This window comes from Zophobas morio, unplaced genomic scaffold (genome assembly GCF_036711695.1).
Source record: "Zophobas morio isolate AGI-343-1 ecotype UQ-CSIRO unplaced genomic scaffold, CSIRO_AGI_Zmor_V1 ptg000016l, whole genome shotgun sequence".
Lineage (NCBI taxonomy): Eukaryota > Metazoa > Arthropoda > Insecta > Coleoptera > Tenebrionidae > Zophobas > Zophobas morio.
In genome coordinates, this window is record NW_026972121.1 from 5,897,884 (window position 1) to 5,925,711 (window position 27,828).

Here is a 27,828-nt window from a genome sequence, read left to right on the forward strand (position 1 = left end):
ACGTAGAATCTAGATACGTTAGAATTATATTCAATATCTCTAGTGACGGAATTTTAGGAATTTGTGGAATCCTAGGAATCTTTAAAGTCTTCAGTATTTTTTGGATTTTCAGAATCTCTAGAAGCTGCAGATTACTTTGAATCCAGACACGTTAGAATTTCTCAAATCTATAGAATATATAGATTATTCAAAATCTTCAGAATATTCAGTTTCTAGAATCGCTAGTTTCGAAATTTTAGGAATTTGTGGAATTTCTGGAACCTTTGCAATCTTTGTAGCTTTCAGAATTTTTGGGATCTTCAGATTTCTAAATATTCAAAAATTTGAGAATCTGTAGGATTTCTAGAATATAAAATCTCTTGAATTTCTAGAACCTCAATGGTTTCTAGAGATTCTAGAATCTAGATACGTTTGAATTTCTGAAACCTACAGAATATGTAGTTTCTGGAATATCTAGCCGCGAAAGTTCCGGAATTTTAGGAATTTGTAGAATCCCTGGAATCTTTGAAAGCTTTAGAATATTTATAATCCTGGGAATTTTTGAGACCTTCAGTTTTCGAAATATTTAGATACTTCAAAATCTGTACAACCGCTAGAATCTCAAGACGCTCTGTGGTCTCTAGAATCTGTAGATTAATTAGAATCTAGATTCGTTAGAATCTCTAAAATTTGTAGACTACATAGAATATTCAAAATCTGCAAAATTTTTATTGCTTCTGGAATCTTTAGCTTCGAAATTTCCGGAATTTGTGGAATCTTTGAAATCGTTAGAATATTTATAATCTTGGAAATCTTCAGCCTTCAAAATTTTTAGGATCTTCAGCCTTGGAAATATTCAAAATCTTCATATTTTTTAAAATTATTGAAATCCCTCGAGTCTCGGAATATACAGAATCTTTGAGATTGCTGAAATTTCTGAATCTTTTGAATTCTTTCCAATCTTTATAATCTTCAAAATTTTTGGAAGTCAGTCTTCAAAATCTTTAGAATCTCTGGAATCTCTTGGCTATGAAGAATCTAAGATTTCTGGAATAACTGAAATCTTTAGATCTTTATAATCTTCAGAATGTTTGGGATCTTCAGGCTTCGAAACACTCAGAATTTTCATATTCTTTAGAATCTTTGTAATATCTAGTCTCGGAATTTCTTTGGAGTCTCTATAATGTTCAGAATCTTCGTATTCGTTAAAATATTTGGAATCATTAGTGTCGGAATTTCTGGAACCTTGGGAGTCCGTATAAAATTTATAATTTTCGAATTCTTTAGTTTTCATAATTTTTGGAATCTCAAGTATTCGAATCTCTGGAATCTTTAGAGTTTCAGATATCCGCAATTTTTGAAATTTTTGGAATCTTCAAGTTCTTCAGAATTTGTGTGATCTTTGGTCTTCGAAATATTCAAAATCTTTAGAATCGTTGGATTTCTAGTCTCCGAATATCCGAAATCTTTGAAATTTCTGGAATCTTTGACCCTTCGAAATCTTTGTAATGTTCTGAATTCTGGAGAATTCTTCAAACATTTTTGGGACTTTCAGTTTTCGAAATATTCAGAAACTTCAGAATCTGTAGTATTTTTAGAATCCAAAACCTTGAATCGATAGAATCTCAAACTGTATGTTCTCCAGAATCTGTATTTTACTTGGAATCTAGTCGTTAGAATCTCTAAAATCTGTAAAATTTATAGAATATTCAAAATCTTCTGAATACTTAGAGATTCTAGAATCCTGGTCTCGGAATTTTCGGAATTTTTGGAATTTGTGGAATTTCTGGAATCTATGAAATCTTGAAATCTCTAAAATATTAATAATCCTGCGAATCTTCAAAGTCTTCAGAATTTTTTGAATTTTCAGAATCTCTAGAAACGGTAGATTACGTAGAATCTAGATACGTTAGAATTTCTAAAATCTATAGAATATTCAAAATCTCTAGTGACGGAATTTTAGGAATTTGTGGAATCCTAGGAATCTTTAAAGTCTTCAGAATTTTTGGGATTTTCGGTCTTCGAAATAATCAGTTTGCGAATATCCCAAATCTTTGGAATTTCTAAAAACTCTGAAATTTTTGGAATTTTTAAAACTTTTGGAACCTTGAGTTTTCGAATCATTTAGTAACTTCAAAATCTCTTGGATATCTAGAATTTCGAAACGCTCTTTGATCTCTAGAATTTGTAAATTATATAGACTCTAGATTCGTGAGAATCTCTAAAATATGTAGAATATATAAAATATTCAAAATTTTCATATTCTTTAAAATCATTAAAATCTCTCGAGTCTCGGAATATCCAGAATTTTTGGGGTTACAGAAATTTCTGAAACCTTTGGAATCTTTTGAAATTTTTATAATCATCAAATTTTCGATGGTTTCGAAATCTTCAAAATTTTTAGTATTTTCTTGTCTTTGAATATCCAGAATGTTTAGGATGTCTGAAATAACTGAAACCTTTAGATCTTTATAATTTTCAGAATTTTTAGTCTTCAAACTATTCAGAATCTTTAGAATCTCTGAATTATCCAGACTCTCGGAATATCCAAAATATTTGTAATCTCTGGAATCTCTGAAATTTTTATAATCTTCAGAATTTTTGAAATGTTCAGTCTTCGAAATACTCAGAATTTTCATATTCTTTAGAATCTTAAGAATATTTAGTGTTTCTGTAATCTTTAGCTTCGAAATTTAAAATTTCTGGAATTTGTGGAATCTCTGGAATTTTTGAAATCGTCAGAATATTTATAATCCTGGGAATTTTCAGTCTTCAGAATTTTTAGGATCTTCATATTAAAAAACTTTATATTGTTTAAAATCATTGAAATCTCTCGAGTCTCGGAATATCCAGAATCTTTGAGATCACTGAAATTTCTGAAAACTTTGGAATCTTTATAATCTTCGATATCTTCAAAATTTTTGAAATATTCAGTCTTCGAAATCTTCAGAATCTCTGGAATTTCTTGACTTTGAAGAATCTTTAGGATTTCTGGAATAACTGAAATCTTTAGATTTTTATAATCTTCAGAATTTTTGGGATCTTCAGGTTTCGAAATACTCAGAATTTTTATATTTTGTAGAATCTTTGGAATATATAGTCTCGGAATATCTTTGGAGTCTCAGAATCCTCGTATTCGTTAAAATCTCTGGAATTATTAGTATGAAATTTTCCGAAATCTTTAGTTTTCATCATTTTTAGAATCTCCAATCTTCGAATCTCTGGAATCTTTAGAGTCTCAGAATATCCGGTATTTTTGAAATTTATGGAATCTTCAAATTCTTCAGAGTTTTTGTGATCTTTGGTCTTCCAAATATTCAAAATCTTTGGAATCTCGGGATTTCTAGTCTTTGAATATCTGGAATCTTTGACCCTTCGAAATCTTTGTAATCTTCAGAATTCTGAAGAATTCTTCAAAAATTTTTGGGACCTTCAGTTTTCGAAATATTCAGAAACTTCAGAATCTGTAGAATTTTTAGAATCCAAAACCTCTCGAATCGCTAGAATCTCAAACTTTATGGTCTCTAGAATCTGTATTTTAGTTGAAATCTAGTCGTTAGAATCTCTAAAATCTGTAAAATTTATAGAATATTCAAAATCTTCAGAATATTTAGAGCTTTTAGCATCTCTAGGCTCGGAATTTTTGGAATGTTTGGATTTTCTGGAATCTATGAAATCTCTAAAATATTAATAATCATGCGAATCTTTAAAGTCTTCAGAATTTTTGGGACTTTCAGTCTTCGAAATATTCAGTTTCCGAATATCCCAAATCTTTGGAATGTCTAAAAACTCTGAAATCTTTGGAATCTCCTGAACTTTTGGAACCTTCAGTTTTCGAAATATTTAGAAACTTCAAAATCTGTAAGATCTGTAGAATCTCGAGACGCTTTGTGGTCTCTAGAATCTGTAGATTATTTAGCCTATAGATTCGTTAGAATTTCTAAAATATGTAGAATATACAGAATATTCAAAATTTTCATATTCTTGAAAATCACTGAAATCTCTCGAGTCTCGGAATATCCAGAATTTTTGGGATTACCGAAATGTCCGAAATCTTTGGAATCCCTATAATCTTCAAAATCTCAAAATTTTTAGGATTGTCTTGTCTTTGAATATCCAGAATGTTTAGGATTTCTGAAATAACTGAAATCTTTAGATCTTTATAATTTTAAGAATTTTTAGAATTTTCAGTCTTCGAAATATTCAGAATATTTCGAATATGTGGATATTATCTAGACTCTCGGAATGTCCAAAATATATGGAATCTCTGAAATCTTTATAGTCTTCAGAATTTTTGGAATGTTCAGTCTTCGAGATACTTAGAATTTTCATATTCTTTAGAATCTTCAAAATATTATTGTTTCTGGAATCTTTAGTTTCGAAATTTCGGGAATTTGTGTAATCTCTGGAACCTTTGAAATCGTTAGAATATTTATAATCCTGGGAATCTTCAGCCTTCAGAATTTTTAGCATCTTCAGCCTTGAAAATAAACTGTTCATACTGTTTAAAATCAATGAAATCTCTCGAGTCTCAGAATATCCAGAATTTGTGAGATTAATGATTAATCTTTATAACCTTCAAAATCTTCGATATCTTCAACATTTTTGGAATATTCAGTCTTCGAAATCTTCAGCATCTCTGGAATCGCTTGGCTTTAAAGAATCTTTAGGATTTCTGGAATAACTGAAATTTTTAGATCCTTATAATCTTCAGAATTTTTTAGATTTTCAGGCTGCAAAATACTCAAAATTGTCATATTCTTTAGAATCTTTGGAATATCTAGCCTAGGAATATCTTTGGAGTCTCTATAAAGTTCAGAATCTTCGTATTCGTTAAAATATTTGGAATCATTAGTGTGGGATTTTCCGAATTCTTTAGTTTTCATAATTTTTGGAATCTCCAGTCTTCGAATCTCTGGAATCTTTAGAGTCTCAGAATAGTCGTTATTTTTGAAATTTGTGGAATCGTCAAATTCTTCAGTTTTTGTTATCTTTGGTCTTCGAAATATTCAAAATCTTTGGAATCTTTGGATTTCTAGTCTCTGAATATCCGAAATTTTTGAAATTTCTGGAATCTTTGACCCTTCGAAATCTTTGTAATCTTCAGAATTCTGAAGAATTCTTCAAAAATTTTTGGGACTTTCAATTTTCGAAATATTCAGAAACTTCAGAATCTGTAGGATTTTTAGAATCTAAAACCTCTATTTTAATGTATAGAAAATCTTCAGAATATTTAAAGTTTCTAGAAACTCTAGTCTCGGAATTTTCGGAATTTGTGGAGTTTCTGGAATCTATGAAATCTAAAATATTAATAATCCTGCGAATCTTCAGTCTTCAGAATTTTTTGGATTTTCAGAATCTCTAGAAGCTGTACATTACTTAGAATTTACAAACGTTAGCATTTCTAAAATCTATAGAATATATAGAATATTCAAAATCTACTTGAATCTCTAGTTATGGAATTTCCGGAATCCTAGGAATCTTTAAAATTTTGAGAATTTTTAGGATTTCAGTCTTCGAAATATTCAGTTTGCGAATAACCCAAATCTTTCGAATTCCTAAAAACTCTGAAATCTTTGGAATCTTCAGAACTTTGGAACCTTCAGTTTTCGAAATATTTAGAAACTTCAGAATCTGTAGGATCTCTAGAATCTCGAAACGCTCTGTGGTCTCTAGAATCTGTAGATTATTTAGACTACAGATTCGTTATAATCTCTAAAATATGTAGAATATACAGAATCTTCAATATTTTCATATTCTTGAAAATCACTGAAATCTCAAAATTTTTTGGAATATTCAGACTTCGAAATCTTCAGAATTTTTAGGATTTTTTCGTCTTTCAATATCCAGAATTTTTAGAATTTTCAGTTTTCGAAATATTCAAAATACTTTAGAATCTGTGGATTATGTAGACTCTCGGAAATATTTGGAATCTCTGAAATCTTTATAGTCTTCAGAGATTATAATACTCAGAATTTTCATATTCTTTAGAATCCTTGGAATATTTAGTCTCGGAATATCTCTGGAATCTTTATGGGGCGGGTGGACGGGGTTAATATGTTGGCTTCTTTTCTTAATATACATAGTTTTCTTTGAACAACCCGATACTCAAAAACAGATTTTTAATTTCTTGTATAGAAATGAGTATTTTGCAGTTAAGCTCCGCCCTCTTGGTTCACGACGAATAAAAAATCACAATTGAGATAGGGCGGGTGGGCGGGCTTATATTTTGCCGTGTTGTTTTAATATAATATGTAGACTTCTTTTCACAACATGAAACTTAAATCATGTTTTAAAATGGTAAATTTTTGTAGGGATATCGATTTTGCAATTATGCTGCGCCCCTTAATGTGACAATGACTGAAAAATTCATCACAATTGAAATCGGGGCGGGTATAGGTGGAGCTTAATCTTTGACTTTCTTTTTTACTTAATACATAACTTAAGATTATGTTTCACTTGGTAATTTTTGGGAAAAAATTGAGGATTGCAACTGAGCTCCACCCCTCGGCTCACGACGAATAAAAAAATCATCACAATTGAGATGGGGCGGGTGGGCGGGGTTTATATTTTGTGTTTTTTTTTTTCTTAATATACATAGAATTATTTGAAGAACCCGATACTCAAAAACAATTAATTAATTTCTTGTAAAGATATCAAAATTTGATTTTTGTGGAATTAGTGCTGTCAACCAGAAAAATGTCAGGGGATTTTCCTTCAGGTTGGCAGCACTGCACCCTACCGCAATCTGATTGGTTGAAAACCCAACGTCAGCGACAAGTTCATAAATCGACCTTTACTCACCAGACGAAACAAAAAAATTGCCGTAGTAGTACCAAATGACTTTATTAATTTAAATTTTACTACTTACATAGGTATCTAAAGGAATAAAATCACAGATATATTGATTATTGTTTAACAGATAGTAATAACTATGACTTAACTCTATAAAAATATTGAATAAAACACTTCAATATGAAACAATCATCCAAAGGTATCACAAATAATTCTTTACAAGGAAACATTAACTTTCTCAATGATCCAACAACGAAAGATGTTACATCTGCATACAAATAAGTCGTATATAAATATAAAAGTAGTTTAAAGAATACACCAATGCAGTAGACAAAATTACTTTAGCTATAACACATTTAAGAGTCAGTAGCTTATCAGATATTCCGACATTTCAAAGTTCCATAAATCAAAAGAAAACTCTCTTATGATACAACATCGATTTCCCTAGGTGAAGCTAAAGCAGGTGGCACCACTTGCGGGATAATGTTGTGTGATGGTGAATTTCCTAACGGTTGCCTCATTTTAACCTGGGCGTTCTCCTTGGCTTCTAACGTGGCCTGCTTTATAGCCTCCTTGTATGGACCGCGTTTCTTTTTGTTATAACGTATCTACAAAAAAAATATTTTTCACACGAACGAATCTCGCTTTAACTCACCTTAAAATTTTCTAAATATGGACTTAATTGATCACACTGCATTAGTGACGACGTAGAGGAACCATACCATGCGACGTGTGCCTGCGGCCCTTGGCCGCCACAGTTTGTGATGGTCAGGACTTTGCCCGGCCACCACGGAAAGCCGTGAATTTTGCCCCAGACCACGTCACCGACCAACATTCGCCCCCCTGCATACACATTAAATGGCCAATTTGAGAGGGGTTTTAAGGCCAACACTCACCGTCTGCCGTCGGTGCGCTAGATAGGGTTTGGGAGTTAATACGTAGCATTATTGGAGGTGTCGGGGGCGGGAAGTCGGGGACCTGTTCGCTGTGTTCATCTGAACTGGACGTATTTTCTTCTGCGGTTTTCTCCGAGGGAGCGGGAAATGATGCGTAGGTGTTGTTAAGTCGTTTTAAGTTAATTGACAGTTTTTGGGTTATGCACTGTTCCTTGGGATCCTCTTGAGTTGAGCTGACCTGGGGGATTTTATTGAGGATTAAGTGGAATTGTGATTAAAATTAAGTTGAGGGGTAAATGTCAGTATGAAAACCGCTCTTACTTTAAATTTTCAGCAATAATATGAAGTTTTTTTTGTAAAAATTGATGAAAAATGTGCATTTTATAAACCTATAACTTTTAAAATCAAGTACATCTTTAAAAAAATACGTCTTTTAATTATTATTATTGTTGACATTTTGCGCAAGATTGTGGAGGGGATAAATATTAATTAACGATTTACCATGTTTAGATTGAAAGCAGTCCGTTGTTTCAAATTTTTCGTTTTTTCTGTGTTTCGATATTTAAGTCTATAAATTTTCGACTTTTAAATGTTTGATTTTTCAATTTTTCAATTACATATTCGATTTTTCAATTTTCCAGTTTTTCGATTTGGCAATTTCTTTATTTTTTCAATTTTTCGATTTCTCAATTCCTAGATATTTCAATTTTTAAATGATTGATTTTCCAATTACGTAACTTACAAATTGTACAATTTTTCGATTTTTCGATATCTCCAAGTTTTCAATGTTTCAATTACATAATTTTTGATTTTTCAATTTTTCAACATTTGAATTTTTCCATTTTTACATTTCTGATTACTCAATTTTTTGTTGTCCTAATTTTTGAACTTCTAAATATTTTAATTTTTCGATTTATAAATGTTTGATTTTTCAACTTTTGAAAATTTCGAGTTTTTTTTTGGATATCTTCAATTTTTGAATTCGGGTTTTTCAATTTTTAATTACTTATTCAAGTTTTCAGTTTCTGTTATGAAATTTGGGATTTTTTGATATCAATTTTTTTTTTCCATTTCTTAATTTTTAAATTTTTCGATTCCCACTTTTTCGTTTTTCGATGGTTCGGTTTTAAGAATTTTGGTTTTTTTAGAGTATCACATTCATAGAACTTTAATTTTTTTATTTTTCGATTTTTCAATTTTTCCAATTTTCGACTTTTCGAATTTGATTAATCGAATTCTTGATTTTCAATTTTTGGAATTTCCGATTTTTCGATATTCTAATTTTCATTGTTCTTACGTTCCGATTTCCCGATTCCTCAATTTTTCGCCTCCCGATTTTTCGGTTGTTCGAATTTTTGTTTTTTGGAATATCTGATTTCGTCGAATTTTCGATTTTTCAATATTGAATTTTCATTTTCTTTTTAGTTTTCGATTTTTTTTAATTTTTTTCGTTCATTCTTTCTATTTTTCAATTTTTTTAGTATTCTCAATTTTTGATTTCTTCATTTCTAATTTTTCAGTTTTCCCCTTTTTCGTTTTTTTTTGGAATATCTGATTTATCGAATTGTCGATTTTTCAATTTTCAGTTTTTAAACTTTTTAATTTTTTAACTTTTCGATGTTTCGAATTTTCGATTTCTCGATTCTGGATTTCTCCAATTTTCATTTTTTCGAAATTTCGGAAAAATTTTGTTTTTTTGGAGTAACAAATTTATCGAACTTTAATTTTTTTATTTTTCGATTTCACGAGTATTCGATTTTTCAATTTTTCCAATTTTTGATTTTTTAGATTTTTCGAATTTGATTAATCGAATTTTCGATTTTTCAATACTAAATTTCCATATTTTCTTTTTACTTTTCGATTTTTATTTTTTCGTCTTTTAATTATTGTTATTGTTTGCATTTTGCGCAATATTCTAAGAATCTTTCAATGCTTCAATTACATAATTTTTGATTTTTTCCATTTTTACATTTCTCAATTCCTAGATATGTCAATTTTTAAATGATTGATTTTCCAATTACGTAACTTTCAAATTGTACAATTTTTCGATATCTCCAAGTTTTCAATGTTTCAATTACATAATTTTTGATTTTTCAATTTTTCAACATTTGAATTTTTCCATTTTTACATTTCTGATTACTCAATGTTTTGTTGTCCTAATTTTTGAACTTCTAAATATTTTAATTTTTCGATTTATAAATGTTTGATTTTTCAACTTTTGAAAATTTCGAGTTTTTTTTGGATATCTTCAATTTTTGAATTCGGGTTTTTCAATTTTTAATTACTTATTCAAGTTTTCAGTTTCTGTTATGAAAAGTAAAAAAAAATGAAAAAAGTGAAAAATCGATAATTCGATAAATCAAATATTCCAAAAAAAAGGGAAAGTTGTAAAAATCAAAAATTGGAAATACTGAAAAAATTGAAAAATCTTCCGAAAAGTCGAAAAATCAAAAAATGTAAAAGAAAAAACTGAAAAACAGAAAGAATGAATGAAAAAATTCAAAAATCGAAAAGTAAAAAGAAAATGAAAATTCAGTATTGAAAAATCGAAAATTCCATGCACAAATTCGAAAAATCGAAAATTGGAAAAACTGAAAAATCGAAAACTCGTGAAATCGTAAAATAAAAAAATTAAAGTTCGATGAATGTGATACTCCAAAAAAAACAAAATTCTTAAAACCGAACAATCGCAAATCGAAAAAGCGGGAATCGAAAAATTTTAAAATTAAGAAATGGAAAAGTAAAAAAAAAATTAAAATTTGATATCAAAAAATCCGAAATTTCAAAAAATTGAAAATTTTAGAAATTCAGAATCGAGAAATCGAAAATTCGAAACATCGAAAAGTAAAAAAACTGAAAAGTTTAAAAACTGAAAAATCTTCAGGAAAGTCGAAAAATTAAAAAATTAAGAATTCGAAAAGAAAAAAAATGAAAATTTGATATCGAAAAATCCAAAATTCTAAAAATTAAAATTTTGAGAAATGGAAAATTCGTGACATCGAAAAGTTTAAAAAATTAAGAAGGTTAAATAAAAATTAAAAACTGAACAATGAAAAAAATTGAAAAATCGAGAATTTGATAAATCAGATACATATCCCAAAAAAACGAAAAAAGGGAAAATTGAAAAATCAGAAATGAAAATATCGAAAATTATAAAACTCAAACATTGGAAATACTGAAAAAATTGAAAAATCTTCCAAAAAGTCGAAAAATCAAAAAATCGAAAAGAAAAAATTAAACAATATAAAGAATGAACGAAAAAAAATCAAAAATCGAAAAGTAAAAAGAAAATGAGAATTCAGTATTGAAAAATCGAAAATTCGATGAATCAGATATTCCAAAAAGAAAAATTCGAAAAACTGAAAAAGCGGGAGTCGAAAAATTGAGAAACCGAAAAATAAAAAAATTAAAGTTCCATGAATGTGATACTCCAAAAAAAAAACCGAACAATTGCAAATCGAAAAAGCGGGAATCGAAAAATTTAAAAATTAAGAAATGGAAAAGTAAAAAAAATGAAAATTTGATATCAAAACATCCGAAATTTCGAAAAATTGAAAAGTTTAAAAACTGAAAAATCTTCAGGAAAGTCAAAAAATCAAAAAAATTAAGAATTCGAAAACAAAAAAAAAAAAAATGAAAATTTGATATCGAAAAATCCAAAATTCGGGACACCGAAAAATAAAAAAATTTAAAGTTTAAGAACTGAAGAATGAAAAAACTGAAAAATGCGGAACAACTAAAAAATTTCAAAATCTTCCGGAAAGTCGAAAATTCAAAAATCGAAAAAATTAATTAAGTAAAAAAAATTGCAAAGTTTAAAAACTGAAAAATCTTCAAGAAAGTCGAAAAACCAAAAAACTGAGAACCCGAAGAGCAAAGAAATTAAAATTTGATATCAAAAAATCGAAAATTCGAGAAACCGGAAAAAATGTAAATTTAAGAGCTGAGACAACTGAAAAAATTGAAAAGTCGAAAAAATGAATGGAAAAATCGAAAGATCGAAAAGTAAAAGAAATGAATATTCAATATTGAAAAATCGAAAATTTGATGAATCATTTTCATTCCAGAAAACAAAAATTCGAAAAACCGAAAAATCCGGAGTCGAAAAATCGAAAAAACGGAAAAAGGAAAAATGAAAAAATCGAAAATTGGAAAAATTGAAAAATCGAAAAATAAAAAAAAAATAAAAGTTCGATGAATCTGATACTCGAAAAAACGAAAATTCGAAAAACCGATAAATCGGGGGTCGAAAAATTGACAAATACAATTTTCCGATTTTTGATTTTTCAATTTTCCAGTTTTTCGAGTTGGCAATTTCTTTATTTTTTCAATTTTTCGATTTCTCAATTCCTAGATATTTCAATTTTAATTTTAAATGATTGATTTTTCAATTACCTGACTTACAATTTTTCGATTTTTCGATATCTTCAATCTTTCATTGTTTCAATTACACCATTTTTGATTTTCAATTTTTCATTTTCAAAGTTTTCAATTTTTCAACATTTGAATTTTACATTTCTGATTACTCAATTTTTTGTTGACCGAATTTTTGAACTTCTAAATATTTTAATTTTTAAATTTTTCGATTTGCGATTGTTCGATTTTAAGAATTTTGTTTTTTTTGGAGTATCAGATTCATCGAACTTTAACTTTTTTATTTTTCGATTTCTCGAGTTTTCGATTTTTCAATTCTTCCAATTTTCGATTTTTCGAATTTAATTCATCGAATTATCGATTTTCAATTTATGGAATTTCCGATTTTTCAGTTTTCTAATTCTTACTTTCTTACTTTTCGATTTGCCGATTTCTCGATTCTGGATTTCTCAAATTTTCAATTTTTCGAAATTTGGGATTTTTTGATATCAAATTTTAATTTTTTTTTGTTTTTCCATTTCTTAATTTTTAAATTTTTTGATTCCCACTTTTTCGTTTTTCGATGGTTCGGTTTTAAGAATTTTGGTTTTTTTAGAGTATCACATTTTTCAATACTAAATTTCCATATTTTTTTTACTTTTCGATTTTTATTTTTTTCGTCTTTTAATTATTGTTATTGTTGGCATTTTGCGCAATATTCTAAGAATCTTTCAATGCTTCAATTACATAATTTTTGATTTTTTCCATTTTTACATTTCTGATTACTCAATTTTTTGTTGTCCAAATTTTTGAACTTCTAAATATTATGTGTTTGATTTTTCAACTTTTGAGAATTTCTAGTTTATAATTTTTGGGTATCTTCATTTTCTGAATTCTGTTTTTTCAATTTTTAATTACTTATTCAAGTTTTCAGTTTCTGTTCTGAAAAGTAAAAAAAATTGAAAATTTGATATCGAAAGATCCAAAATTCAAAAAATTGAAAATTTGAGAAATGGAAAATTCGAGACATCGAAAAGTTAAAAAATTAAAGTTTAAAAACTGAACAATGAAAAAATTGAAAAATCGAGAATTCGATAAATCATATATTCAAAATAAATAAATAAATAAAAAAAGGAAAAATTGTAAAAATCAAAAATTGGACATACTGAAAAAATTGAAAAATCTTCCGAAAAATCAAAAAATCGAAAAGAAAAAACTGAAAATTAAAAAGAAAATATGAAAAATTAGTATTGAAAAATCGAAAATTCGATGAATCAAATTCGAAAAATCGAATTCTTCCGAAATTTCGAGATAATGAAAATTTGAAAAATCCAGAATCGAGAAAGCGAAAATTCGAAACATCGAAAAGTTAAAAAATTAAAAAGTTTAAAAACTGAAAATTGAAAAATCGAGAATTCGATAAATCAGATATTCCAAAAAAACGAAAAAGGGGAAAATTGAAAAAATGAACGGAAAAAACTGAAAAAAATCGAAAACTAAAAAAAAAATAGAAAATTCGACGGAATCAGATATTCCAAAAAACAAAAATTCGAGCAACCGAAAAATCGGGAGGCGAAAAATTGAGGAATCGGGAAATCGTAAACGTAAGAACAATGAAAATTAGAATATCGAAAAATCGGAAATTCCAAAAATTAAAAATCGAAAATTCCATGCATCAAATTCGAAAAGTCGAAAATTGGAAAAATTGAAAAATCGAACAATAAAAAAATTAAAGTTCTATGAATGTGATACTCCAAAAAAACCAAAATTCTTCCGAAATTTCGAAAAATTGAAAATTTGAAAAATCCAGAATCGAGAAAGCGAAAATTCGAAACATCAAAAAGTTAAAAAATTTAAAAAAATTGAAAAATCGAGAATTCGATAAATCAGATATTCCAAAAAAACGAAAAAGGGAAAAATTGAAAAAGTCGAAAAATCGAAAAAGTGAATGGAAAAATCGAAAATTCGATGAATCAGATATTCCAAAAAACAAAAATTTGAAAAACCGAAAAATTGGGAGTCGAAAAATTGAAAAATCGAAAACCCGAGAAATAGAGAAATAGAAAAATTAAACGTTCGATGAATGTGACACCCGAAAAAACGAAAATTCGAAAAACCGAACAATCGAAAAAGCGGAAATCAAAAAATTTAAAAATGAATAAGTAAAAAAAAATTGAAAATTTGATATCAAAAAATCCAAAATTCGAGACACTGAAAAGTAAAAAAAAATTGTAAAGTTTAAGAACTGAAGAATGACAAAATTGAAAAATCAAAAATTCGGAAAAACGAAAAAATTGCAAAATCTTCCGATAAGTAGAAAAATAAAAATTTTGAAAAATCGAAAAATTCAAAATTCGAAAAATAAAAAAAACTGAAAAATCAGAAGTCGAAAAATTGAAAAAAAGGGAAATCTAACAGTATAAGCAAAGAAAATTCGAATATCGAAAATTCCAAAAATTGAAAATCGAACATTCGATGAATGAAATTCGAAAAAAGGAAAAATAAAAAGATCGAAAATTGAAAAATCGAAAATTCGATATTAGAAAAATAGAAAAAAACGAGAAATAGAAAAATCGAAAAACTGGAGAGTTTGAAAACTGAAGAATTTTCAGGAAAGCAGAAAAATCAAAAGCATTCAGAACTCGAAAAGCAAAAAATTCGGAAAAACGAAAAAGTTGCAAAATCTTCCGTAGTCAAAAAATCAAAAAATTGAAAAATCGAAAAAATGAATGGAAAAATTGAAAGATCAAAAAGTAACACAAAATGAAAATTCAATATTGAAAAATCGAAAATTCTATGAGTCAGATATTCCAAACAACAAAAATTTGAATCCAAAAAACAAAAATTTGAAAAACCGAAAACGATTTATCAATTATAAAGTTTTCAGTTTTTCAACATTTGAATTTTTCCATTTTTACATTTCTGATTAACCCATTTTTTTGAATTTCTAAATATCTATTTCAAGTTTTCGTTTTTTAAATGTTTGATTTTTCAACTTTTGAATTTTTCAAGTTTACAAATTTTCGGTATCTTCAATTTTTGAATTCTGATTTTTCAATTTTTAATTTTAACCTACTTATTCGAGTTTTCAATTTCTATTTTTAATTTTCCAATTAATCAGTTTTTCAATGTCTCAATTTTATAATTTTTCGAAAATTCAAAATACTGAAAAAGTAAAAACCGAAAAATCGCAAAAATGTAATATCTAAAATATGAAAACTTGGGAAATGAAAATAAAAAAAAGAAAAATCGAAACTGACATGTACGAAAATGGATAAAAATAAACGAACTGAAAAATTCAAAATTTGAAAAATCTTAACCAAATAACTTTCTTAAAAAAATTTAAATGAGAACTTGTAAACATTCTCTGCCAAAAAAACAAGTGTGATGATACTAAGCGATAAGTTTCCAAATAACTGATAACCTTGAAGTTTGAAGATAACAATTAAAGTGATTTTAACTTCATAGAATAAACAAAGTAACATTTTCCCAGAGCAACACCGAAAATTGATAAAAAATAGGTGAAACACCCTGTATATAATGAAACCATGAGGCGAAAGAATAAAAGAATTCTTTTTAATTCTAAAATTTGTGTATAGTTTCTCATTTACAAAAAAGCAGATCTTGTAATAATTCATAAACTTTATCTTGACATGGTACAAGTCCTGGGTACCACGGAAGGATATCACATTTTTTCGACTAGAAACCACACGCAATCCCACAGCATCGTCTTCATTCGCTCTGTAACGTCAAAATAAAGTTTACAAATAACCCAAAAAGTGCTTTTGTGTTTATAAGAAAATGAATAGAATTTTCCTTGACAACTACACCCTATGAAGTCTCACCTCTCCTTCTTTGTGTTTCCTATCTTTGTCGTCCTTATGTTTCTTTTTATGTTTCATTTTGTGCTTTCTTCTTCTTGGTAGACTTAAATCGTACGAAGTACACATATACCTAGGGGAATTATTCCCCAAGCCGTGCCTCGGTGAGGCACTCCCCACCGTATACCTCGGCGACGAGCCGCCAATGGTGTACCTCGGCGAGCCATTCCCCAAATAACAGGGCGAACTCCCCGTCAGAAACACCTTCCTCCTCGCCTCCTTCTTGGCCTTCTTCAGCGCCTTCCTCGCCGCCTTATTACCCAAACTCTTCCCTTCCTCACTATTACTAACATTCACATTCTCTTCAGTATCCTTCTTCAGGTTGAGATTTTCGATTTGTGCGGGTATTTTAAGTACAGTTCCTTCCCCCTGTGGTCCATAGGAAATTTTTATTGTCTTCGTGTTAATGGAGAGATTGCTTGCATTCAGCGTTTGATCATCTGTCGCGTTCGTTTGAGCGTTATTGTTATTTTTATTGGCGTTTTCCTCGAACACACTCTCATCCCACAAATCCTCCATCGAGCCCACGCTGCGCTTCTTCCTCAAAATCCGCTTAGCGGACTTCGAGGCGTTGCACAGCGCCTCGCTCTGCACGTCGTCCGAGTTGGAACTGTCTTCGGAATGGTCGGAGGAATGTTTTTTCTCTTCTTGGGTGTTTTCTTTGTTGACCGAAACCGCGGCTAGCGGTTTCTTGAAAGGGCTTTTGCTGTCGCTGGTGCAAACCTTCACGCTTCCTCCGTTCAACGCGGTCATTTCTTCCTGAGGCGTGAGCCGAGTGAGGCGCGGGACGAGAGTCGCTTCTCCTAGTTTTTTCTTATTGGTGAGCTCGGTGTGAATGGAGACCGATCGAGTGATGGGAGCGTTTAAACCTCGCTTGACGGGAGGGTTGGGGTGAACACTTTCGCTTGTTTTACGTTTACGAGACACATTTTCCGAGTTTTCGTTACAAATGCCTTTGCATTTCGAACAGAGAACTTGCCGGGGCCGAAGTCGTACGGTCATTTTGTTGTTTTTGTATTTGCTGGGGATTTGTACATTCTTTTTTTTCGCGGTGGTGGGGTCTGTGTAGGCGAATCTTTGGTTGACGGAGTACAGAGTATCATCTTCAGGTTTCGGTTTTACTTTGAAAGCTGGATTGAGGGTTTGGATCCCACATGGCAAGTTTCTAGGAAAAGAAAAGCGAATTAGTCGATAAACGACCTTTGCACCCAATGAAAAACTGCAACTAGTATTAGTACGACACAAATATGCAAATAGTACGTCACTGTGCTTCAAAGTTTTCATTCTAAATGGGGGCCCTAACCGATCCTAACCTCACTCACACCACGAAAACGCCCAAATCACCCAAGTTTGACCGCACTAACCCATCGAATGAAGCCCCAAAGCACTACGCACTCTTCTTACACACTTTTTTTTCCTGCAAGGGCAGCTACTGACAATGGATTTTGGCTCACCTTTTCGTGGAATCGAGCAGGACTCCTTTAAAAATTTTGACGCCGAATTCGTACGTTACAACTAAAATGTCTGGTAAGGCTTCGTCGACGAAAACTGAAATTCTTGTCCTTTTTAATAACTGAATGTCCTTACAACTTTCTTGGTCCGCCATATTTGAAAAACGGACATTGGAACGAACAATAATAATAATAATGGGTTTTGGGTTTTAAAAGGATACGCCTGTTTTGCGAATTTGCGTGGAATTAACGAAACGACGGATAAATGCTGTGCACAAAATCGTGGAAGATAACACTGGTGTGACGGATGTTGTCAAATTTTAAATTTTTACGGATTATTTGATCATCCAATGGTGGCGGATTAAGGCATGAAATGGACATTGGTGTTTCTATTGGCAACACTGGCACGTTTTTAAGTGGCGAAATTTTCGTAAATAATGTGGAAATTTTTGATCAGGAAAGACGCAAAAGTGCACGTGTGGTCGTATTTCAGTGTCGGAGAAGTGGATGAGGGAATTTCGGGTTTGGGGGTCGCATGAAATGGAAAGTAAACAAGCAGGGGCGTAGCAAGTAGGGGGCTGAAGGGCGACCAATGTGAGTACAGTCAAATTAAAAAGCAAGCGAAATTCAAAACATGTCCTAGAACGATTTAAAAAAAAAAATAACTTCAATAAAGAATAAAATCCCTGAAAATTTTTTGCATTGTGGAGGAGCTGATTATTATTGCTTGCAATTGTGTCATGGATTTTTGAACATTTGTCTTTGATCAAATTTTCATCTTGTTAAATTAGTGTCAGGTTGAAAATTTGAGAATTGCTTGTTGATCACGCTGGAATATAGTATATGAAATTAAGTGCAACTTTTGTGATTTCACTTCTTTATGTATTTTATGTATTGGGATATTGGAAATAATCAAGGTTTGTAGTAGTGCCATATACTTTATGTCGATAATAATCTCCTTATAACATGGTAAATTTTCGTAGAGAAATGTATTTTTAAAAAAGGCTAAATATAAGCCCCGCCCACCCACCCTCATCTCAATTCGGATTAATTTTTCATTCCTTGTCAGACCGAGGGGCGGAGCGTAATTGCAAAATCCATATTTGCTTAAAATTTACCAATTTAATAAAGTTTGAAGTCTTCGGTTGTGAAAAGAAAACTACGTACAGTAAAAAACACAAAACAAAATGCAAGCCCCGCCCACCCGCCCTATCTGAACTATGATGATTTTTTGTGCATGGGTGGGGCTTATTTTTTGCCTTATTTTTAGTATACCTAATTTTTTTTCATAACAAGAAACTGAAAACAAGTTCAAAATGGTAAAATTTTGTAAGGAAATGCTGATTTTGCACATAAGCTCCGCCCCCTGGCACACGACGAATAAAAAATAAAATCGTCACAATTGAGGTGGGGTGGGCGGGCGGGGCTTATCTTTTGACTTTGTTTTTTTCTTAATAATCGTAATCTTCTTTCTACAATAATAAACTTAAAACATGGTCAAAATGCTAAATTTTCGTAGTGAAATATATTTTAAAAACAGGCAAAATATAGGCCCCGCCCACCCACCCTCATCTCAATTCGGATTAATTTTTCATTCCTTGTCAGATCGAGGGGCGAAGCATTATTGCAAAATCCATATTTGCTTAAAAAAATATACAAATTTGATAAAGTTTTAAATCTTTGGTTGTAAAAAGAAAACTACGTACAGTAAAAAACACAAAACAAAATGCAAGCCCTGCCCACCCGCCCTATCTCAACTATGCTGATTTTGTATGCATGGGCGGAGCTTATATGTTACCTTTTTTTAGTTTACGTAATTTTCTTTTCATAATGAAAAACTGAAAACAAGTTCAAAATGGTAAAATTTTGTAGGGAAATACTGATTTTCCAATTAAGCTCCGCCCCCTGGCCCACAACGAATAAAAAATAAAATCGTCACAATTGAGGTGGGGAGGGTGGGCGGGGCTTATCTTTTGACTTTTGTTTTTTTCTTAATATTCGTAATCTTTTTTCTACAATAACTAACTTAAAACATGGTCAAAATGGTAAATTTTCGTAGTGAAATATACTTTAAAAACAGGCAAAATATAAGCCCCGCCCACCCACCCTCATCTCAATTCGGACTAATTTTTCATTCTTTGTCAGACCCAAGGGCGAAGAGTAATTGCAAAATTCATATTTGCTTAAAAAAAAAAGCAATTTGATAAAGTTTTGAGTCTTTGATTATGAAAAGAAAACTATTTACGTAACATTAAAAAAACAGGACAAAATGCAAGCCCCGCCCACCGGCCCTATCTCAACTGTGATGATTTTTTATGCATGGGCGGGGCCTATAATTGGCCTTATTTTAGTTTACGTAATTTTCTTTTCATTATAAGACACGGAAAACAAGTTCAAAATGGTAAACTTTTGTAGGGAAATACGAATTTTCCAATTAAGCTCCGCCCCCTGGTTCACGATGAATAAAAAATAAAATCGTCACAATTGAGATGGGGTGGGTGGGCGGGGCTTATCTTTTGACTTTTGTTTTTTTCTTAATATTCGTAATCTTTTTTCTACAATAACTAACTTAAAACATGGTCAAAATGGTAAATTTTCGTAGTGAAATATATTTTTAAAAAAGGCAAAATATGAACCCCGCCCACCCACCCTCATCTCACTTCGGATTAATTTTTCATTCCTTGTCAGACCGAGGGGCGGAGCGTAATTGCAAAATCCATATTTGCTTAAAATTTACCAATTTAATAAAGTTTGAAGTCTTCGGTTGTGAAAAGAAAACTACGTACAGTAAAAAACACAAAACAAAATGCAAGCCCCGCCCACCCGCCCTATCTGAACTATGATGATTTTTTGTGCATGGGTGGGGCTTATTTTTTGCCTCATTTTTAGTATACCTAATTTTTTTTCATAACAAGAAACTGAAAACAAGTTCAAAATGGTAAAATTTTGTAAGGAAATGCTGATTTTGCACATAAGCTCCGCCCCCTGGCACACGACGAATAAAAAATAAAATCGTCACAATTGAGGTGGGGTGGGCGGGCGGGGCTTATATTTTGACTTTTGTTTTTTTCTTAATAATCGTAATTTTCTTTCTACAATAATAAACTTAAAACATGGTCAAAATGCTAAATTTTCGTAGTGAAATATATTTTAAAAACAGGCAAAATATAGGCCCCGCCCAACCACCCTCATCTCAATTCGGATTAATTTTTCATTCCTTGTCAGACCGAGGGGCGGAGCGTAATTGCAAAATCTATATTTGCTTAAAATGTACCAATTTGATAAAGTTTTGAGTCTTTGGTTGTGAAAAGAAAACTACGTACAGTAAAAAGCACAAAACAAAATGCAAGCCCCGCCTACTCGCCCTATCTCAACTGTGATCATTTTTAATGCATGGGCGGGGCTTATATTTGGCCATTTGTTAGTTTCCGTAATTTTCTTTTCATAACAAAAAATTGATAACAAGTTCAAAATGGTAAAATTTTGTAGGGAAATGCGGATTTTACAATTAAGTTCCGCTCCCTGGCTCACGACGAATAAAAAATAAAATCGTCACAATTGAGGTGGGGTGGGCGGGCGGGGCTTATTTTTGACTTTTGTTTTTTTCTTAATATTCGTAATCTTCTTTCTACAATAATAAACTTAAAACATGGTCAAAATGGTAAATTTTCGTAGTGAAATATATTTTAAAAACAGGCAAAATATAAGCCCCGCCCTCCCGCCCTTATCTCAATTCGGATTAATTTTTCATTCCTTGTCAGACCGAGGGGCGGAGCGTAATTGCCAAATCCATATTTTCTTAAAATGTACCTATTTAATAAAGTTTGAAGTCTTTGGTTGTAAAAAGAAAACTACGTACAGTAAGAACCACAAGCGAAAATGCAAGCCCCGCCCACTCGCGCTATGTCAACTGTGATGATTTTTTCTGCATAGGCGGAGCTTATATTTTGCCTTATTTTTAGTATACGTAATTTTCGTTTCATAACAACAAACTGAAAACAAGTTCAATATGGTAAAATTTTGTAGGGAAATACGGATTTGCCGATTAAGCTCCGCCCCCTGGCTCAGGACGAATAAAAAATAAAATCGTCACAATTGGGGTGGGGTGGGCGGGCGGGGCTTATCTTTTGACTTTTGTTTTTTTCTTAATATTCGTAATCTTCTTTCTACAATAACAAACTTAAAACATGGTCAAAATGGTACATTTTCATAGTGAAATATATTTAAAAAAAGGGCAAAATATAAGCCCCGCCCACCCACCCTCATCTCAATTCGGATTAATTTTTCATTCCCTGTCAGACCGAGGAGCGAAGCGTAATTGCCAAATCCATATTTGCTTAAAATTTACCAATTTAATAAAGTTTGAAGTCTTCGGTTGTGAAAAGAAAACTACGTACAGTAAAAAACACAAAACAAAATGCAAGCCCCGCCTACTCGCCCTATCTCAACTGTGATCATTTTTAATGCATGGGCGGGGCTTATATTTGGCCATTTGTTAGTCTCCGTAATTTTCTTTTCATAACAAAAAATTGAAAACAAGTTCAAAGTGGTAAAATTTTGTAGGGAAATACGGATTTTCCAATTAAGCTCCGCCCCCTGACTCACGACGAATAAAAAATGAAATCGTCACAATTGAGGTGGGGTGGGCGGGCGGGGCTTATCTTTTGACTTTTGTTTTTTTCTTAATATTCGTAATCTTCTTTCTACAATAACAAACTTAAAACATGGTCAAAATGGTAAATTTTCGTAGTGAAATATATTTTAAAAAAAGGCAAAATACAAGCCCCGCCCATCCACCCTCATCTCAATTCGGATTAATTTTTCATTCCTTGTCAGACCAAGGGGCGGAGCGTAATTGCAAAATCCATATTTGCTTAAAAAATTACCAATTTGATAAAGTTTTAAGTCTTTGGTTGTGAAAAGAAAACTACGTACAGTACGAAAAACAGGACAAAATGCAAGCCCCGCCCACCGGCCCTATCTCAACTATGATGATTTTTAATGCATGGGCGGGGCTTATATTTGGCCTTTTTTTAGTTTACGTAATTTTCTTTTCATAACAAAAGTCTGAAAACAAGTTCAAAATGGTAAAATTTTGTAGGGAAATACGGATTTTCCAATTAAGCTCCGCCCCCTGGCTCACGACGAATAAAAAATAAAATCGTCAAAATTGAGGTGGAGTGGGTGGGCGGGGCTTATCTTTTGACTTTTGTTTCTTTATTAATATTCATAATCTTTTTCTACAACAAGAAACTTAGAACATTGTCAAAATGATACATTTTCGTAGAGAAATATATTTAAAAAAAGAGGCAAAATATAAGCCCCGCCCACCCACCCTCATCTCAATTCGGATTAATTTTTCATTCCTTGTCAAACCGAGGGGCGGAGCGTAATTGCAAAATCCATATTTGCTTAAAAAAATTACCAATTTATTAAAGTTTTGAGTCTTTGGTTGCGAAAAGGAAACTACCAACGTAACATTAAAAAAGAGGACAAAATGCAAACCCCGCCCACCCGCCCTATCTCAACTGTGATCATTTTTTATGCATGGGCGGGGCTTATATTTTGCCTTGTTTTTAGTATACGTAATTTTCTTTTCATAAATAAAATTTTGTAAGGAAATACGGATTTTGTAATTAAGCTCCGCCCTCTGGCACACGACGAATAAATAAAATCATCAGAATTGAGGTGGGGTGGGCGGGCGGGGCTTATCTTTTGACTTTTGTTTATTTCTTAATATTCGTAATCTTCTTTCTACAATAATAAACTTAAAACATGGTCAAAATGGTAAATTTTCGTAGTGAAATATATTTTAAAAACAGGCAAAATATAAGCCCCGCCCACCCACCCTCATCTCACTTCGGATTAATTTTTCATTCCTTGTCAGACCGAGGGGTGGAGCGTAATTGCAAAATCCATATTTGTTAAAAAAAATACCAATTTGATAAAGTTTTAAGTCTTTGGTTGTGAAAAGAAAACTAAGTACAGTAAGAAAAACAGGACAAAATGCAAGCCCCGCCCACCGGCCCTATCTCAACTATGACGATTTTTTGTGCATGGGCGGGGCTTATATTTGGCCATTTGTTAGTTTCCGTAATTTTCTTTTCATAACAAAAAATTGAAAACAACTTCAAAATGGTAAAATTTTGTAGGGAAATACGGATTTTACAATTAAGTTCCGCTCCCTGGCTCACGACGAATAAAAAATAAAATCGTCACAATTGAGGTGGGGTGGGCGGGCGGGGCTTATTTTTGACTTTTGTTTTTTTCTTAATATTCGTAATCTTCTTTCTTCAATAACAAACTTAAAACATGGTCAAAATGGTAAATTTTCGTAGTGAAATATATTTTAAAAAAAGGCAAAATACAAGCCCCGCCCTCCCACCCTCATCTCAATTCGGATTAATTTTTCATTCCTTGTCAGACCGAGGGGCGGAGCGTAATTGCAAAATCCATATTTGCTTAAAAAAATTACCAATTTGATAAAGTTTTAAGTCTTTGGTTGTGAAAAGAAAACTACGTACAGTACGAAAAACAGGACAAAATGCAAGCCCCGCCCACCAGCCCTATCTCAACTATGATGATTTTTTGTGCATGGGTGGGGCTTATATTTTGCCTTGTTTTTAGTATACGTAATTTTCTTTTCATAACAAGAAACTGAAGACAAGTTCAAAATGGTAACATTTTGTAAGGAAATACGGATTTTGTAATTAAGCTCCGCCCCCTCGCACACGACGAATAAATAAAATCATCACAATTGAGGTGGGGTGGGCGGGCGGGGCTTATCTTTTGACGTTTGTTTCTTTCTTAACATTCGTAATCTTCTTTCTACAACAAGAAACTTAAAACATGGTCAAAATCATGGTACAAGAAGAAATGGTATGCTATTTTAATGGATGAATCTTGTGACGTCACATTACTTTGAAAACCATGCTCGAAACGCTCTTCTGACAACTTCGAAAGCTGTCAAATGTTAATTTATCAGTGATATGTGAGGTTATAACGGAGGTTGATATTGGGTTCAGTTTTTAATCATAGGTTAACTTATCTTCGAAGGTGCTAAGTTGAAATTAGTTACTAACAACATGTGTTCAAAATTTGGCAACAAGCCACATTACGTCACATAAAATGCGCAATATTATATCATGCCTTTATGAATTTAACTGTTCGTTGGATAATAAAGCTTATTATTATTGTTTTCAGTGTTAATAAGAATTGGGTTGTTGTCACTTATAAGAAATTAGTAACGATCGTCTGAATATTGCCAATTAGTTTAAATAGCTCTGTTGTCAATAAAATTGTGGCCGCCATTAACAACTTACCACTTAATTTAGATATTTTTAACTATAAGGATTTTTTATTTATTTTGAACACAGTGTATATTATTAGTGTCATCGGGCTTTGTTGCCCTATCGGGTACGCCACTGGCCACAACTTATTTTAGAACCTGACTGCAACTAAATAGTTTTCAACAATTCTTGCACGTAAGAAACGCGTTTAATGCTTGTGTGGCTGATTGCAATAACAATTATTTTGGAAACCTATTTTCCATTTTTGTTTAATTTTTAAATAATTTTATTCACTGCTTTACAAATTTACAAATGCCACGTTGGCATCACTGACTAATTGACATTAATATCCTGCGATTTTGATTTTTTGTGGCCGGAATGTTATAATTATTGAAATTATAGTATTGTTTTTTTAAGAGTCAAAGTTTAACATTTCTGGTACTATAATCATCACAAATAATAATTCTAAAAATCAATTTCGCTTCATATCGACCCCAGTCCCACACGGCACCCTGTCATGTAACTATTGCCACATTACATAAAGCGTATCTTGAACATTAAATATTAGCACAAACAGTTGTAATAATGTTAAAAATAAAATTTTATGTACACCTTCATAAATCCCAAAGTCAAAAGTCCACCTTTTCTCAGTTTAAATAATACAACACGTTCCAGTAGTCGTCCTAACCTCAAAGTGAGTGGTACACATCTCCCCATTTTTGGATGCATTAAAAGGTAAATAGTCATTAAAACCGAGGTCAGCTTATGTAATTGCGAATTTCACCAACAATAACACGATTAAATTAAAACAGCTGTCCACTGGATATAAAATTTTTATAGCTGTTGGCAAAGTTTCACATTTGGCGGCCTTGCGGGTCGATTGTTGTGTCAAAATTATTTTTTCGTGAAGTGAAGAGCCTTGATTGTGGCTGGTGGTGCCTGGGGGTGACGGCCACAAAAAACCAATCAAAAGCAAACAGCTCCACACAAAAAAAATCCATCACTTATCTCCTGAAACCTCGCTCAGTGTAAATACTTTGCACTTTGCTTCTAGCGATAACAGTGTGTGTTTTTGCAGGCAGACAACATGCCCGAAAGATTGAAGATCGACGAGCCCCTGTGGGACCAGAGCACGTTCGTGGGACGCTTCAAGCACTTCCTGTGGGTGACCGATCCCAGAACTTGCGTCGTGAGTGAAGAAGCCCTAGACAACGCGAAAGTCCTCGTCGAGCAGTACCGGAAAGGATCGGAACCTCCAGGCACGACCTTAGAGCAAATAATTTATGCTAAGAAGTTGTATGAGAGTGCTTTTCATCCGGATAGTGGGGAGAAGCAGAATGTGTTTGGGAGGATGTCGTTCCAGGTTCCCGGGGGTATGGCTATCACGGGAGCCATGTTGCAGTGGTATCGGTAAGTTGCGCGTTTAACGGTTTAAACAGTTCAAATTCGGATTCTCTCTCAGCCTCGTGACAGCGCCTAATTTCCAGCACAGCCACCGCCGTGGTCTTCTGGCAGTGGGTTAACCAGTCCTTCAACGCTCTCGTCAATTATACCAACCGTAACGCAAAGTCCCCAACCACTACCACCCAACTCATAGTGGCTTATCTCTCGGCAACCGGTTCCGCCATGGTGACCGCTCTAGGTTGCAAATATTACTGGACCAAACGCGCCAGTCCTTTCGTCCAAGTAAGCCCCCGCAGCCCCCACAAACCCTCTTCTGTACCCCTTTTTTGATCAGAGATATGTACCGTTCGCAGCAGTGGCGGCGGCAAATTGCGTCAATATACCTCTGATGAGACAGAACGAACTCATCTATGGGATAGATTGTTCCGACGCCAATGGTAATGTGGTGGCCCAGTCCAGATTTGCGGCCGTCAAAGGGTTCACCCAGGTGGTGATATCCAGAATCGTGATGTGCGCCCCTGGGATGTTGATCCTTCCAGTTATTATGGAGAGGTTGGAGAAGTATAGGTGGATGCAGCGGATCACTGTTTTGCACGGACCGTTCCAGGTGCTGGCAGTAGGGTGTTTGTAAGTTGGGTTTGATTGTGGTGGGTTAGGTGTGACGAGGTTGTTTTAGCCTGTCGTTCATGGTACCGACGGCCTGTGCGTTGTACCCTCAGAGATGGTAAGCGATCACTGGATTTTTGTAGGGTAAAATGAGTAGAGGGTGTCACGCGTTTTGTTTTAGTTCGATTAATGCAACCACTTTGGAGTGGCTAGAGCCCGACGAGTACAAGAAACTGACAAATAAATGTGGTGCTAACATTCCCGGGGTACTCTACTTCAACAAGGGTCTCTAAACGACAATAACCGAATGTGGCATAAAAATAGTAAATATTAGATATTCAGGTATAGCTTTCAAGAAAAGTATACGTATTTTAGAAAACCCAGGCGAATCTCTTAAATTATATTGATTTAAATGTCAGCAATATGTCTATATTTTACAACACTTAAGTACGTGTGTATTCTTAGGTAATAAGTAAGCAATAATTTATGACTCTTATTTATCAATTTTATTGTTGATTGTGTTGTTTACAAAAATATTACAAAAAGTATTTAAATACAAGCATTTTAATTCATGTAAAACGGACATTTCCACAATACTAACACTCCAGCTGCAATAGAAAAATGTCAATGGCAGTCACAGGGATAACAATATGTACAGTTAATAACAATATACAATAAAACATTTTAACATTAACAATTGCCTGCACACCCATTAAAATAAACAGTGAAAATTGAACGCCTTTTATTTGTGTCCATGCTTCATACTACTGGATTCCAGTAGCAACGACGCGTCGCACATCATCCGTGCGTTGCTCCTCACCAGGAAAAACAAGTGACACTCTTCGTAGACGGTGAGCTGCACCCTGGTGCACACCAGACCATGCAAGACCGTGGCGCGCTGCAGATCCAGCCACCGCTGCAGCGCCAGCTCGCGTTCGCGGATCGTACTACCGAGGGCGACATCTGACGGGCCCCATAGACAAAACTCGAGGATGGACTTGACCTGGGTTAGAGTGACGGCGCGTTCGTTCTTCAGGAGCGACTGGATGAGGGGGGTTATGCGGGCGGTGGGTTGGAGCAACGAAAGCGCTTTGGCTGCGCACATACATAAAGTCCCGTATTCGTCGCAGTCGGGTTTTAGGTGTAAATCTTCACCGAGACTGCAAACAAAATT

At 32.6% G+C, this 27,828-nt stretch overlaps 3 protein-coding genes across 7 annotated transcripts in view; 1 reads left to right on the forward strand and 2 right to left on the reverse strand.

The window, feature by feature from the left end:
• Window positions 1-6,876: 6,876 nt before the first annotated feature.
• LOC135129652 (PWWP domain-containing protein 2A-like) lies at window positions 6,877-17,709 on the reverse strand. 2 transcript variants are annotated; one of them, XM_064056876.1, is made up of 5 exons: window positions 17,359-17,709; window positions 15,869-17,069; window positions 7,671-7,908; window positions 7,430-7,617; window positions 6,877-7,382 (listed from the first exon to the last, which is right to left on the reverse strand). In XM_064056876.1, exons 1-5 carry the CDS (start codon window positions 17,508-17,510, stop codon window positions 7,197-7,199), a joined length of 1,965 nt encoding a protein of 654 aa, XP_063912946.1. In that variant the 5' UTR covers window positions 17,511-17,709; the 3' UTR covers window positions 6,877-7,196. The 2 variants fall into 2 exon arrangements, with proteins under 2 accessions (XP_063912946.1, XP_063912948.1); XM_064056878.1 differs by lacking the exon at window positions 17,359-17,709 and adding an exon at window positions 17,218-17,314 and having other exon boundaries at window positions 6,878-7,382.
• Window positions 17,710-17,864: 155 nt separating this feature from the next.
• LOC135129653 (sideroflexin-2) lies at window positions 17,865-27,390 on the forward strand. 3 transcript variants are annotated; one of them, XM_064056881.1, is made up of 6 exons: window positions 17,865-17,949; window positions 25,723-26,054; window positions 26,132-26,330; window positions 26,383-26,675; window positions 26,725-26,772; window positions 26,836-27,390. In XM_064056881.1, exons 2-6 carry the CDS (start codon window positions 25,732-25,734, stop codon window positions 26,945-26,947), a joined length of 975 nt encoding a protein of 324 aa, XP_063912951.1. In that variant the 5' UTR covers window positions 17,865-17,949; window positions 25,723-25,731; the 3' UTR covers window positions 26,948-27,390. The 3 variants fall into 3 exon arrangements, with proteins under 3 accessions (XP_063912951.1, XP_063912949.1, XP_063912950.1); XM_064056879.1 differs by lacking the exon at window positions 17,865-17,949 and adding an exon at window positions 24,988-25,379; XM_064056880.1 differs by lacking the exon at window positions 17,865-17,949 and adding an exon at window positions 25,398-25,672.
• Window positions 27,146-27,828, reverse strand: part of LOC135129651 (uncharacterized) — a 66,265-nt gene continuing 65,582 nt past the window's right edge. For both annotated transcript variants that reach the window (XM_064056874.1, XM_064056875.1), the window contains exon 7: window positions 27,146-27,814. In XM_064056874.1, the coding sequence (XP_063912944.1) occupies window positions 27,397-27,814 (418 nt within the window). In that variant the 3' untranslated portion in view covers window positions 27,146-27,396. The remainder of the gene's footprint in view (window positions 27,815-27,828) is intronic.

Bases quoted from the DNA above. Each gene is read 5' to 3' on its own strand.
- LOC135129653 (XM_064056881.1), top strand. From the start codon at position 25,732: ATGCCCGAAAGATTGAAGATCGACGAGCCCCTGTGGGACCAGAGCACG. The intron at 26,676-26,724 runs GTAAGTTGGGTT...AGGTTGTTTTAG, and splicing joins GTGCTGGCAGTAGGGTGTTT to CCTGTCGTTCATGGTACCGA. The intron at 26,773-26,835 runs GTAAGCGATCAC...GTTTTGTTTTAG, and splicing joins GCGTTGTACCCTCAGAGATG to TTCGATTAATGCAACCACTT.
- LOC135129652 (XM_064056876.1), bottom strand. From the start codon at position 17,510: ATGGCGGACCAAGAAAGTTGTAAGGACATTCAGTTATTAAAAAGGACA. The intron at 17,070-17,358 runs GTGAGCCAAAAT...TTCTTTTCCTAG, and splicing joins CTGCTCGATTCCACGAAAAG to AAACTTGCCATGTGGGATCC. The intron at 7,909-15,868 runs GTGAGACTTCAT...AAAATCCCCCAG, and splicing joins GGAAACACAAAGAAGGAGAG to GTCAGCTCAACTCAAGAGGA.